Source organism: Chrysemys picta, chromosome 21 (assembly GCF_011386835.1).
Source record: "Chrysemys picta bellii isolate R12L10 chromosome 21, ASM1138683v2, whole genome shotgun sequence".
Classification (NCBI taxonomy): Eukaryota; Metazoa; Chordata; order Testudines; family Emydidae; genus Chrysemys; species Chrysemys picta.
The window spans coordinates 8,317,456-8,330,866 of record NC_088811.1 but is presented as its reverse complement, the minus strand read 5'-3'; the positions used below and the strand labels follow the sequence as shown (position 1 = coordinate 8,330,866).

General features: G+C 42.6%; 1 protein-coding gene across 1 annotated transcript in view; it reads right to left on the bottom strand.

Annotated features, from left to right (window-relative positions):
- Positions 1-392: 392 nt before the first annotated feature.
- The window catches only part of SDF4 (stromal cell derived factor 4), a 40,417-nt gene continuing 27,398 nt past the window's right edge, over positions 393-13,411 (bottom strand). Inside the window, exons 5-7 of the mRNA XM_005292897.4 lie at positions 12,568-12,726; positions 8,781-8,956; positions 393-2,470 (exon numbers count right to left, since the gene is read on the bottom strand). Of these exons, the coding sequence (XP_005292954.1) occupies positions 2,294-2,470; positions 8,781-8,956; positions 12,568-12,726 (512 nt within the window). The 3' untranslated portion in view covers positions 393-2,293. The remainder of the gene's footprint in view (positions 2,471-8,780; positions 8,957-12,567; positions 12,727-13,411) is intronic.

Below are 13,411 nucleotides of genomic sequence, written 5' to 3'. Positions count from 1 at the left end.
TCTCGGTTTCTAATCCTCACGATGGAAAATGAACAGATTAATCCACAATGAAAGAGATAACAGTGATGCCAGGGTAACATCAGGTGTGTGATAAAAATCACATCAGAGGTATTGTTTCAGGCCCTGTCTACAGTACAATCCAACCATGTTTAAACAAACCCAGAAGTTGGTTGCAAGTCAGAGTAGTTGGGGTCCAAATCAGTCTCTGTAGACTCATTATAGAAGGAACATCCAGCTACTTTTGGTTACAAGTAGAACATGAGTAGACGATCACAATTTCCCCACTCTTTTCCCCCTCCTATTTGACTTATGTTCACTTCATGATTCAATTTCTTTAATCTGAGGTCTTAAATAGTTTGTCTTAATGAAGAATCTCAATGCTGGAGCATTGCCAAAGCACAGAGAAATATATTTAATGCAAAAAAGATAAATGTATATAAAAAGACTTTGATACAAGCCATTTAACAAAAAAAGGGGACATTTTAAATCAAAACAAACAGCAATCCCTGTATGTACATTATATTAAGAGAATGAACTTGATTAGATATAACACACCTTAATTGGAATTTCAAGCAAGCCCCCAAAAGATGGTTTTTTTACAGCAAGGGTAAGGCTAGAATAAAGTGAAGCATTTTTTATTTTAAACATTAGTGGATATGACCCTTGTGTTGCAAGATTCTCCATAGAGATTACCGCCAAAACAGATTAAACCAAAAAGCTCAAGGAACCTTAAAAAGTTCTGAACTGCCTCTGTTAGCCCACAGTACAGCTAGAGAAGAGTGGGACATAAATTAAACCAATGGAGGTTGAAACCAATCCTACTTGTAGGGATTAGCTTGTGAGACCTAACCAAACAGCTCTACAAATTTAACTAGTTTTAACAAATTTAACCAGATTGAGACAGAGTGAATTCTAATTAGTTGCAACACAGTTCATGATTCTAAAAGCTGAATCCATTTTTGCTCCCTGCAGCTCCCTGAACATTCACAGGTTAAGACATTCCTCTCTCTGTATTTAGAAATGTGAGCTCTTTTGAAATGAAAGTGATTAAAATGAGCTTCTCTTTCCCACTGCTGCAGAACAGCACAAGGGCGGGATTTCTGTCACACTGTAGATCAGTTTCCATTCTGCTTTAAATAAAAAAAAAAGGATTTCACTTGTAAAATTTCGAACACTCCTGTTTAAAACGGAAAGTAACTTTTCAGATTGCGAAAGCAGTGTTGGAAAAGCAGTTATTTAATAATAGTCTCCAACACTGGACACCCAATACCCAGACTAAAAGGTATTGTGAAAAATGCAGGAAGAGGAGGAAGATGAACCAAAAAAAGTACAGATCGGGTTGGATAGCCTTTAAAGCAATGTGGTTGCCATTTCCTTTCTCATGGCTGTCTGTTCTTTCCAGCCATATTGTTCCTGTCAGCAGAGTGCTAAAAGAAAACACTTACTCTGTTCAAAAACTTTAACAGACTCAGATGCAGCAGGCTTCTCATCCGTATGATGGAATGAGATGAAACCCAGGCCGGTCCAGACACAAGCAATGGCGAATATAAATAAACTCCTCAGCAGTCATAGTTTGTCTGATGGAGCCTTTCACTTATAGTGACTATTGTAAGAGTGTTCACATTTTTCTTTTCTTCACCCTGCTAGTGGCCACCCTAGTACAATTAGGAGTGAGTGAGATGAATACACACTTGATTTTGGCAGCTGAAAACATAACCTAATCAGCCCACCTGCATTGAGACCGTGTGCACCTCTGATGCAATTTACAGCTGACGTTCACGAGCTGAAAAGTACATATCCACACCCCTAAATATAAAGGATCCTGTGCTGAGCAAAACCAACGCACCTTATACGCCAATTAATCCCTTGTTGGATTCTCCTAGAATGCTGTCAGAAAAGAAATATCCGAAACGATCGCCTTTAAAAAAAAAAAACTAAGATCCTCCAATGTTAATGATGATTTTCATAGATCAGCTGCTTTGTAGGCAACAGAAGTTAGATATTTAAAGATGCCTTCACAAGGCCTAAGCTGAACTTTCAGCTACAATAACTGCACAAGGTAGTATGAAACTGGTTAGTCCAGATCCTGCCTTGTTACTTACAGCCCTTTCCTTCTTTATACTGAAGGTTAAAGGAGAACTGCAGTTCTTCTATATGGACGGGTTTTTTGTTTTGTTTTTTTAAGTCTAGGACAACACATCATACACACACAACACATATAGCAGCAAGGTAACTTTCTTTTTGTTTTTGGAAAGCAAGAAGGTGCTTCAGAGCTCTGCAGAGATGAGCATGATCAGAACTCCTCGTGAACATTACGTGCATAGTCCATAAGCTTGCTGCCAGTGAAGTATTCGCTGTATTTCAGGATCTCCTCCAGCTCCAAGTGATGGTTCTGATTCTCATCTGCCACAGCTATCATCTGCTTGGCTTCATTTAGGGCATTGTACTCATTCATAGGATCCATGTATTCCTACAATAGATAAGAAAGGTCATCAATTTCTGCCATTGGGTGCAGTCTAGCACATGCCTCCAAGCCAAAATTTGGAATCCTCAGCCCTTGACTATTTGAGAAAATACTGAGGCCTCCATTACTTGACCCAAAAATGAACATAAACAATAGAAAGCACTAAAATATGTCAGTCTGCCAGGTCAATAACTTTCCTCTCAAAAGGTCCTTCCAAACATCATCCCCTCCTTGGTTCTACCAAAAGTCCAAAACTTCTGATGTTAGCTGGTGGCTGATTGCAACTGGTATTTCAACAATTTGTTTGATGGGGAAATTGGCCTCCAGCAGTCTTAGTCAGTGACAGAAGGCAAGAGAGGTCTGCAAGTTTCCAGACACCAGATTAGACCTAGAATCAGGCAAGAAAAGATCCCATACAAAATAAAAGTAGTGGTTGCTTAGGCCCCACTAGACAACATTGGAGATTGGGAGGAAACAAAAATAAAAACAATTTCTTTTTCTGAGGAAAATTACACCTGCAAATAGAGAGGCCGAGCTAGGGTCCCTTTGATAGTCTAACCCTCAATCTTTTGGATTAACACTTTTCTGCACAGGCATTTATTACAAGACCTCTTTCACAAGTAAAGCTCATATGACTGATGAGAGAAGTTATCTGAAATCCACTCTGCATCATGCTTTATTCACAAAATTGCCAAGAGATGCAGATGCCTGCTACCGCGTTGTTCATGAACTGTAGGAGACATTAAGAGCACAGCTTGATTTTCAGAAAGCAGGTTGAGCCAGGTAACAAACAATATCTTTGATCTTGTAACCTGAGCAAATGTGATCAGGAAGTCTCTGATGGAAGCCCTGGATCCATTTTAAAGTCACTTCACTTACCCAATTCTAACAAATTCAATGAGCATGTGCATGAGAGAGACAGACAGACAATATGTATTCTGGTGATACCGGTTTAAAGGAACCTGTGCTCTGACAAAATAACCAAACCTCAGACAAAGGGCATCAGTGGCCTCTTCATTTAAACTTTCTTAAACAAAGTAGATTTTCATGATAAAGGAAGGTTTTTCTTTCAAAAGACAAAACCTGATTTTTTCAGTTTAAGCTATTATTGAATAGAATTTATCAGTCAGACACCACCACTGTGGAAAGTAAAAATACAAGGCATTTGTAAGGACTCTCCCCCATTCTGAACTCAAAATATTCCACTCTGGAGAGAAAAAAGGATTCCATTCATGATATATGTAAAGCTCTTCAAGTCAGATAAAACAGCAACAAGTTCTACCAGAGTAATTTCAAGGTGCCAATGGTTTCTATGACTTACTGTCTGCCTGGCACATTTTTGTAAAATGGAAACTAGAAAGATCCAAATTAAACTCTCTCACAATGACTAACCCAGAAACAAAAACACATAAACCAAATGTGATCACCTGTTTTGATAAGATTGCTAAGAATGCCCCATTTTCTGTGATGACTTGGTTTCACACAAAAATCTACATTATTAAACTTTTGGCTCTATTGAACATTAAAACGGAAACAAATTACAGAAGTTTCTGCGACACCAGGTGTTGAGTAAATGAAAAAAATATAAATTAAAGTTGTAAGAGGTCTGTTTTCTTGCACGATTTATGGGTGTGGGCATTGTTGGGCACTTTTAGGCGGAGGAATTGCTTTACATGCACTGGGATAGGTGAAGCGAACAAATCACAATATTTCAAATTTGAAATATATTTGTAACTATCAGATAACCAGGATTTCTGAAGGAAACTTTTGATCTAGATAGCCTCCTCCAAACCCGCCGTCAAAAAACTGACATGCAATACTGTGACACTAGCAAATCAGATTCCAACTTACACCAAGGTCCCCATGCTCACTTGGATACTGACAAATACATAGCTGGAATCAGTCTGGCTCACCTGTGTATTAGTACTGTTAAAATAGGTATCCAAGTTATAAAAATGTCTTTAGTGTTTAGACTTTATTGAATGCTTGTAAATTGCTGCATGTATTAATCTCACATATAACATCTGCATCCCATGTTATAAGGCAGGGGTGGGCAAAATTTTTGGCCCGAGGGCCACATCTGGGAATAGAAATTGTACGGCGGGCCATGAATGCTCACAAAATTGCGGTTGGAGTGTGGGAGGGGGTAAGGGATCTGGGGTGGGGCCAGAAATTAGGAGTTCAGGGTGCGGGAGGGGGATCCTGGCTGGGGTGCGGGGTGTGTGTGAGGGGGCTCTGGGGTGGGGATGAGGAGTTTGGGGTGTAGGAGGGTGCTCCAGGCTGGGACCAACGGGTTTGAAGGGTGGCTGGAGGATCAGGGCTGGGACAGGGGTGCAGGCTCTGGCTGCGGGTGCACGCTCTGGGTGGAGCTGGGGATAAGGAATTTGGGGTGCAGGAGGGTGCTCCGGGCTGGGATCGAGGGGTTCAGAGAACTGGAGGGGGGATCAGGGCTGGGGCATAGGGAGAGGCTCAGGGGTGCAGGCTCCAGGTGGCGCTTACCTCAAGTGGCTCCCGGAAGCAGCGGCACGTCCCTTCTCCGGCTCCTATGCAGCGGCGCGACAAGGCGGCTCTGCATGCTGCCCCGTCTGCAAGCGCCACCCCTGCAGCTCCCATTGGCTGCAGTTCTCAGCCAATGGGAGCTGTGGGGGCGGCACTTGGGGCGGGGGCAGCATGCAGAGTGGAGCCCCCTGGCTTCCCCTACACGTAGGAGCTGGAGTGGGGCCATGTCGCCGCTTCCAGGAACTGTGTGGAGCAGCCACCAACCCTGCTCCCCAGCTGGAGCGCCGGAGTGGGACAAGCCCCAGACCTCGCTGCCCAGCGGGAACTCGAGGGTTGGATTAAAATGGCTGGCAGGCCGTAGTTTGCCCACCTCTGTTATAAGGTAATATTTAAGTGTTTGTATTGTAAACCTCTGTACCTGTGTAAATCAGACAGGAAAGAAACATGAATTAGTGTGAAATGCTAGCTTCCAAAAGAAGGTGTTAGCTCCTGCCCAAAAGAGAAGGCCCATCAACACCAGACAAACTATTGTGCAACCTCAGAGGACAAAAGACTTTGTTGATTGCTCTTCCCACCCCACCCCCGGGGTTCCCCAATGAAGAAAAGACATGCAAGTAAGTGATTTCCTTCCCTCCGCTAAGTTTGCAACTCGAAACAGAAGGGTGGGAAGGAATAAAAAACCCTAACAAGGAGGAACTGTATCTTTTTGCTGCTCAGACTCTGAGGGCAAGAATTACCAAGCATAAGCAAAAGATACCCAAGTGCTTAGCCTGGGTTAGCCTTAAAGGGCATATACAGCTTGCTTTTCATAGAAGTTTGTATTACTTTTTGAAACATCAGACTGGAATTCATCTGTGTGTATATATGTGTACCTGTTAACCTTGTAAATAACTTATTTCCTTTTCCTATATAATAAATCTTCAGATAGTTGATCATCTGATTGGTCTTTGGTGTGAAACCTAAGGGGCAGTTGACCTGGGGTAAGTGACTGGTCCTTTCGGACTGGGAGTAATCTGAATATTGTTGTGATTTTGGTGTAAGGGACCATCTATCACAAAGGCAAGCTTTCCAGGGTGGTGAGGCAGATTGAAGTACCCAAGGGGACTATCTGTGACTCCATATTAACACTCTTATAGTGCCGGAGGAATTTACACTTGATAATTGGCTAGAGAAAGCTAAGTTTAGAACTATCAACTAATGTGGATTTTGTGCCCTACTTCTTAATGCTCTGCCCAGTTTCTTCTCAATCACAAAAGTCCAGAGAAAGACTTCAAGGCAGAGGGGAAAAGAGGATGGGTAATGGAGCACCCACTGGGGGACACATCTTGAAGAACTCCAGTTACTGTACAAGGTAAGCAACCTCTCCTCCTTCAAGCAGTATCCCTATGGATGCTCCATGTCAGGAGATTCTCAAGCAGTATGAAAGAGGGTGCTGAAGAGACGGATTCAGTATGGATTGTAGAACAGCATCATCGAAAGCTGCGTCAGCTCTGGAAGCAGGAAGGAGAGCATAGTTCTGGGAAAATGTATGCACTAAAGACCAGGTGGCTGCCCTGCAGATGTCTGAAATAGGTATGTTTTTCAGTAGGGTTACAGAAGTAGAATTGCTTATTCCACCAGGGCTCAATCACCCTCAAAGGGGGACAAACCACCAAGGCTTCATAATAGGTTAAGATGTACCCTGCAACCCATCTGGACAGTCTTTGGGTGGAAGTCAGATGTCCTTTCATTGGTTCTGCAAACAAGATGTAAAGCCTGGGCAAAGCCTTAAAGGCCCTACTCTGATCTAGATAAAAGGCCCTTTTTATGTTCAGTACATGGAGATTTGTTTTTTCTCTCAAAGAGTGAGGCCTGGAATAAAACACTTGTAAGTGAAACTCCTGATTAAGGTGGAATTGGGGGGGGGGGGGGGGGAGACTTTAGGTAGGCTCCAAGCTCCCCTTCCCTCGTGGCCAAGTTGATGACTATGAGGAATGAGGGACAAATGAAGGAGGGAACAGTTCCCCAAAGGTTCAATGAAGGTTTCCTCAGTGTGCTGAGGAAACCTTCAAGCTGAAATCCCATGGTCGAGCTGACTTCTTGACAGGAGGGAAGAGGTTGAACAGGTCTTTGATAAACCTTGTAGTGGTCAGGTGGGAGAAGATTGAAAACACTTCGACGAAAATGACAAGGTGTGATGGCAGCTAAATGAACCTTAACAGAGCTCAGTAATAAGCCTGTAGTTTTTAAATTCAGCAGATAATAGAGAATATGTCTCAGACAAGACTTGAGAGGAGGCACAGATTGGTGACTGCACCAAGTCTGGAAGCATTTTAATTTCTGGAGGCAAATTTTCCTTGTTGTGGGTTTTCTACTTTTAAGCAGCACTGTTTGTAGCTCTGGGGAACAGACCTGTTCTATACCATAGAGTAAATTAGTAGCCATGCCTTGAGGTGAAGTAACGAGAGGCAGGGTGAGTGATGGCTCCTGACTGCTGGGTGAGGAGATTCGCTGTCATGGGAAGAGAGAGATGGTTACAGAGAAATGTGAACCAGCTCTGGAAACCACACCTGTCTCAACCACAACGGTGCTATGAGGATGGCTACTCATTTTTCCTGTTTCAATTTGTTTAGGATCTTGAGCAGTAAAGGCGGAGAAGGAACTGGAGTGGTGGCAGGTCTGCCCCCTCCCTTTATACTCTTGTGCCAGAGCATGAGGGTGTCTAGGGTGCAGGTGCAGACAGGCTGACAAATCAATGAGCAAGAGTACATGGGGGCACATGCATCCTGATGGGGAGCACTCAGAGACATTACTTGAAGAAGCACTAGAGGTATTAATCCCACCATCCAGGACACATTCTAACTCAGGCACTATGATGAACCCAACGCTTAGGTAGTGGTGCTCTGCACTGTTAAAGAGAAACCATGTTCCACTCCATAGGAGATTTCATTCCATTATCTTTATATAACTCTTACTTACTTACCTCAAAACACACTAACTCAACACAATTTCTCAGTCTATCCACTTTCCTCCCTACTACTCCAAATTTAGATTTTGGAACTCAGAACCTTTTGCACATGTTACTGATTATTCCTTTAATAAGCCATCTAAAAAAGCATCTACTTTCTGGAATTTTGTTCTCTTATTTCTCACTAATCTTACTCCTCTCCCTCCTCCCCTCACCCACCCACAAGTGTCCTCCCTTAGAGAGGAGAACCAGTGAGAAAAGACTCATTAACTCTAGGACTCCTTCACATAACAAGACAGATCATAGTCTGCCTAATCTGATTCATCTCTAGTTTTCATGTTTTTAACAATCCAATATTTTCAGAATCAAAGTCTCTTAACAAAAAACAAGTGCACGTTGTGCAGTCGATGGCACACCTACTTGGCAACTCTTACAGATAAATGATTTTTGAAAAAAGAGTATGTTCACAAATCATGGTTCTCACTTTTTTTTTTTTTAATGAAATTGAATACATAGGTTGCCAGTTACTCACTTTCAGATCGGAAGTGTGATTCATTCTCCCAATACGTTGTGCTTCTACTCCTATGGTTTTGTGCACTACACATTTAAAAATCCCTATGCAAGGCAATATGCAAAAGAAAAAAGAAAAAAAACACACCCAAGCAACTGGTATGTAGCCTAAAGTTACTCTAGCATCCTTCTATATTTGTACCTGGCTATATTATGGTCCAAAATGTAAGCCTAAGAACAGCATCTTTTCCATCACCCTTCATCTGAGGCCAGGTTTGGGCTTCCACTGGGTTTGGAAAGTGCCGTCATATTTTCAACAATGATATACATAAATAAAATAATGATTTCAGAGTCACCCACCTCCAGCTCTTCCATGGTGACAATGCCATCGTGGTTGGCATCAATCACTTCCTCAAATTCCTTCTTTCTATCTTTCACCCAATCGTCATCAATATCCTGAGCTTGCTGGTTCTCTACTGTACCAACAGGCAAGGAAATGAACTCCGAAAGGGTGAGTTTCTTATCTCCATCTTGATCTGTAATGCAAGCCAAAACACAACTGGAGTGAGAAGTCTATTTACTTACAAGTGTCCATTGAGAAGCAAGACATGAACAATTCCTAGAGTTCAAAGCTCTTGGTGGTACAGGCCCTGTGGTTTCCGCACAAGTGTAAGTGAGGAAATTATAAAACTGATTCCATTTGTTCCTAAGTTGTTTCCAGCTAAAGTAGAAAACGATCAGTTAAGAAAATGGCTGGCTAAGTGAGATAAACCCTGTCTTTCAGTGTTCAGCTTCTGGTTATAAGCACAAACCCAACTCCCTAGGTGCCATAAGTTCTGTAGTTCATACTGCTCAAACTGCTTATGCCTTGGGGTGCTCCATGCCATCTCTGATCTGAAGCAGAGCAGCAGAGAAAAATGAACCATATACTGCTTACACTACACCTCACCTGCAGATAAAATGATCAACAGGAACCAGTTATTTTTGGAAGTATACTCAAAGGATATTAGGCCAAAAAACTAACATGCTTTAAGAATGATCCAACTGAGAAATCTTGATTTGCAAGTTATTTCATTTTTCAAACCAAAGTTAAAAAAAAGGGAGAGACATGCAATGTACTGTCAGATTAACAGCTCACTATTGCATGCACAGTAGAGGGCTTTGTGCATCAGTTGGTCAGTTAGTCTGGCTATACGTAGAACACTATTGGTTCCCTCCACTCCACCGCCACTTTCATAAACCATGCGTGTCCTTTCAAATCAGTTTCTGGTTTATGAATGATGACAGCATGTTTTTAACCCTCATGAGCATGAACACAAACCATATATAGCCGTGTAATTAGCGGGAAAAGCTCTTCCGTACAGATTATATTGGCTACAGTGTTTTAAACTGTTTTTAGAATAGTCTTCACGATGTACACTTTTCCGTAGTCTGTAAAGGTTTATACTTTAAATTCCCATACATATCTTAAGGCTTTACTTGTACTTATTTGAAAATTATTCCAGTAAGTCCCTTACTGAAAGGCATACAAGTTGAATTTCTTCTTGAACATGCAATCTGGAAAAAATGAGAACCCTGGCCGTCTCCAGAACCCTGGCCTTGTGACATTTTAACAACATTAATTGAATGCTGTAGGGATGCTTAATATACGTGGCAGGTGTTTCCTTATCAATGTATGAAATGATCTTTTCTTGATATTGTAATCGTTGGAGTGTGCTATGTGCATTAGAAGAAACCTACAGAAGGATCTGCAATAATATTTTGTAAGACTTACTACTGATTATTATGAATTTGTTTTTAAAATAATGAATTGTTCTAGCACTATTATAAAAATACATCAATCATTCTAATTAAAATTATGACAGAGGAAAGTTAAATATTTGAACCAGACTCTATTAGTAGTCCAATGAGAGGTATCACAATTTTATTTTATGATTTGATGTTTGCCAGTGAACGGTATAATTAAGGCTACGTTTTAGTCACGGATATTTTTAGTAAAAGTCATGGACAGGTCACAGGCTGTAAACAAAAATTCATGGCCTGTGACCTGTCCATGACTTGTACTATATATACCCCTGACTAAAACCTGTGTGTGGCGGTGTGGGGTGTGTGTGTGCGCGGTGGCCATGGGGGGGTGCGGCCTGGGGGGCGCCGTGGGTGCTCGGGAGGGTGGGCGTGGCTGGGACAGGTTCTCTACCCAGCTCCTGAGAAGCCGCAACCTCCAGCTCCTAGCTCCACATGCTGCCTCTGCTCCACCCCAAGCCCCGGTTCTGCAGCTCCCATTGGCTGGGTGCCTGTGGACGGAGGCAGCATGTGGAGCTAGGAGCTGAGGGAAGGGAGTTCCTGTCACCCTTCCGGGGAGTCCCCCAAGGTAAGCACTGCCCTGCACCCCAATCCTCAGTCCTGAGGCCCCCCACCCCCAACTCCTGCTGCTGGGGAGTGGGGGAGGCCGACTGCCCCAGCAGCAGCAGGTGCGACTGGCCTAGGGGCTTCCCGAGCTGCTCAGGCAGCTCCCGGGGACCAGCTGCACGGGCTGCTGCAGAAGTCACGGAGGTCACAGAAAGTCACGAATCCATGACCTCCGTGACACACACAGAGCCTCAGGTATAACGTTTAAAGCTCATTTGTTTTGATATGACTGTAAGAAGCACTGACAACCATCGAATCTGGGCATGCCTATTCTAGATAAACAGGAACATCCATCATGCTTTCAAGATCTATTCCAGAACCAACACAAACTCTTGCACTTATAAACGGTTTTTACATTCCAACAAGCAGAGAAATTATTTTGCTGAACTATTAACAAGTTAAAAAAAAGCAGCGATGATTTTGTGGCAATGAGCACTTGATGAGGTATTAAATTCTTAGAAATATCGACTATTTCCTACTTTAACATGCGTAAAAGGTATGATTCTGGACAATCTACTAGTGGTACTTGGAAAGGACAAAGCAATTAGTTTCCACAGTGTCCTCGTCATAGGGCAACTGAGCCCAGAGCACCTCCGTTTTCCTTCTTCAGACTCTCCAGTAACTCCACATGAACTTTCTTGACTCACTAATACCCTTTTGGGTCTGGTTTATTACTAAAACATAGTTCAAATAATCCATAAGGAAAGTCCCAGACACAGTCCATTTCTCACACCCAGTGCAGACAGTCCTCAGTCTCAGATCCTCTAGTTCAGGCACAGCACATACTATGTTTAGTGCCTTCCACCACACCCAGGCTCTTTGTCAGTCCTCTCCTGTCCTTGAACCAGGACTGCCACCCCAGCCCTTCAGCTGGAGTGCGACCCCGCGCTTCCTAGCAGAGCATTCTCCCACCCCAGCTTCTCTAATGGGAGTTAATCCTCCTCATGGGAGCATCTGTCATGTCCCCTGTTCTGTTAACCGTTTTGTCTAAGACAGGCCAAGAGGTAGGCCCTTCCACTGTTCCCCTGGCTCCAGCTCTCTAGCATGGAGTCATCAGTGGATAAGACTGTCTGCTACACCTCTGCTTCAACCCTCTCTGGCCCTCAGCTTTGATTCTTAGGTTTAAAAGTCAGCAGAGAACTCCCTCTGCTGCTCTCTTGCTTTCAGCCTTCCCCCAGGAGCCACCACAGCTTCCTTTGGGGAATTCCTCCAGACTCCTGGTCTCTCCTGCTGCTGTCTACCGCTTTAGGGCCCAGTGCCCTCTTTTAAGACCAACTGGAGTCAGCTGACCAATCATGGGTGCACAAGCATCTTCCCTCTTATAGGGCCAGCATCACCCTGTGACACTCCTTCATGCCACTGCATCACCAAATGATGAGAACACACATCAAGTCCATCTATGCTACAATCTACCAGATTGAGTGACCTTGTAGTAACACAGCAGTATCCAAACATACTGTAGTACAGTGGACCAAAACCTATAACACCCTTAGCGTTAGTATTGTGTTACAGGCAGAGTTCACCTCTGATATAAGCAGGAGCAACTCCATTGAGTTGCCTCCACTTACACCAGTAGTGTATTTGCCTTCAGAGCCGTACCCTGATGATAGCGGTTTGGTCCCAGCCACACATACAAGATCAAACCATGTTTCAGTTTGTTCCAGGATGCTACCATTATGTAACATGTCCCCAAACAGTAAGTTTTGTAGGGTACACAGGCCCCAAGTAACTGGCATACCTAGATCACGGATGATTTCTTTGACCATAAACTTCAGCATCCCCCTACTATGCTCCGGATGAAGAAAAGACAAGAACTCTTCCTCATTCAGTAACAGGTCAGCAGGTGGATTGTCAGCTTGGTACCAACGGTCTTTCAGATTATCTAAAACTTCCTGTGCTAAAAAAAAAAAATTGTAATAATTAGCCCCGTAAACTTAATAGTAGTATAATATTCTGTATTTGGATAATATAGATTTTATTTACAGTTCTTAAAATACAACATAATTTTTCATGAATTAATTTATGTAAAATAGACTGACCTGTTAGCTGGAACCTGTTTAATACTTCAGGGTACTAAATAAGTAATAATCTCTTACAATGATGGAATGTGAGTACTTGTGGCACCTTAGAGACTAACAAATTTATTTCAGCATAAGCTTTCGTGGGCTGCAGCTCACTTCTTCAGATGCATAGGTGGAATGTTTCACTCCAAAACATCCCAAACTATACAAAGAAATCATTTCATATGCCACTGAAGTATAGCTACCTTTGGGACAAAAATAACTTTTAGCAAACACTAATACTACAAAACAATTTAGTACAAGACAATACTCTTATTGAGAGAGCCAAAACAATGGGATTAACACTTCTTTGTTTGGGAAAAAAAGTGCCATGGTATTTTTAATGGCAACAAGTTGTCAGACTCAATATTTTGGTTTTATGGCTTATCTAAAAGATAATCTTTAGCAGCACAATACCCCCTGCTACTATGCTGGTAAATGGTTCAGAAAAGACAAAAGACGGTCTCCTACTAAATCACAAAAACACTACACCGCTTAAGTGTTCATTGAATGTCCCCAATC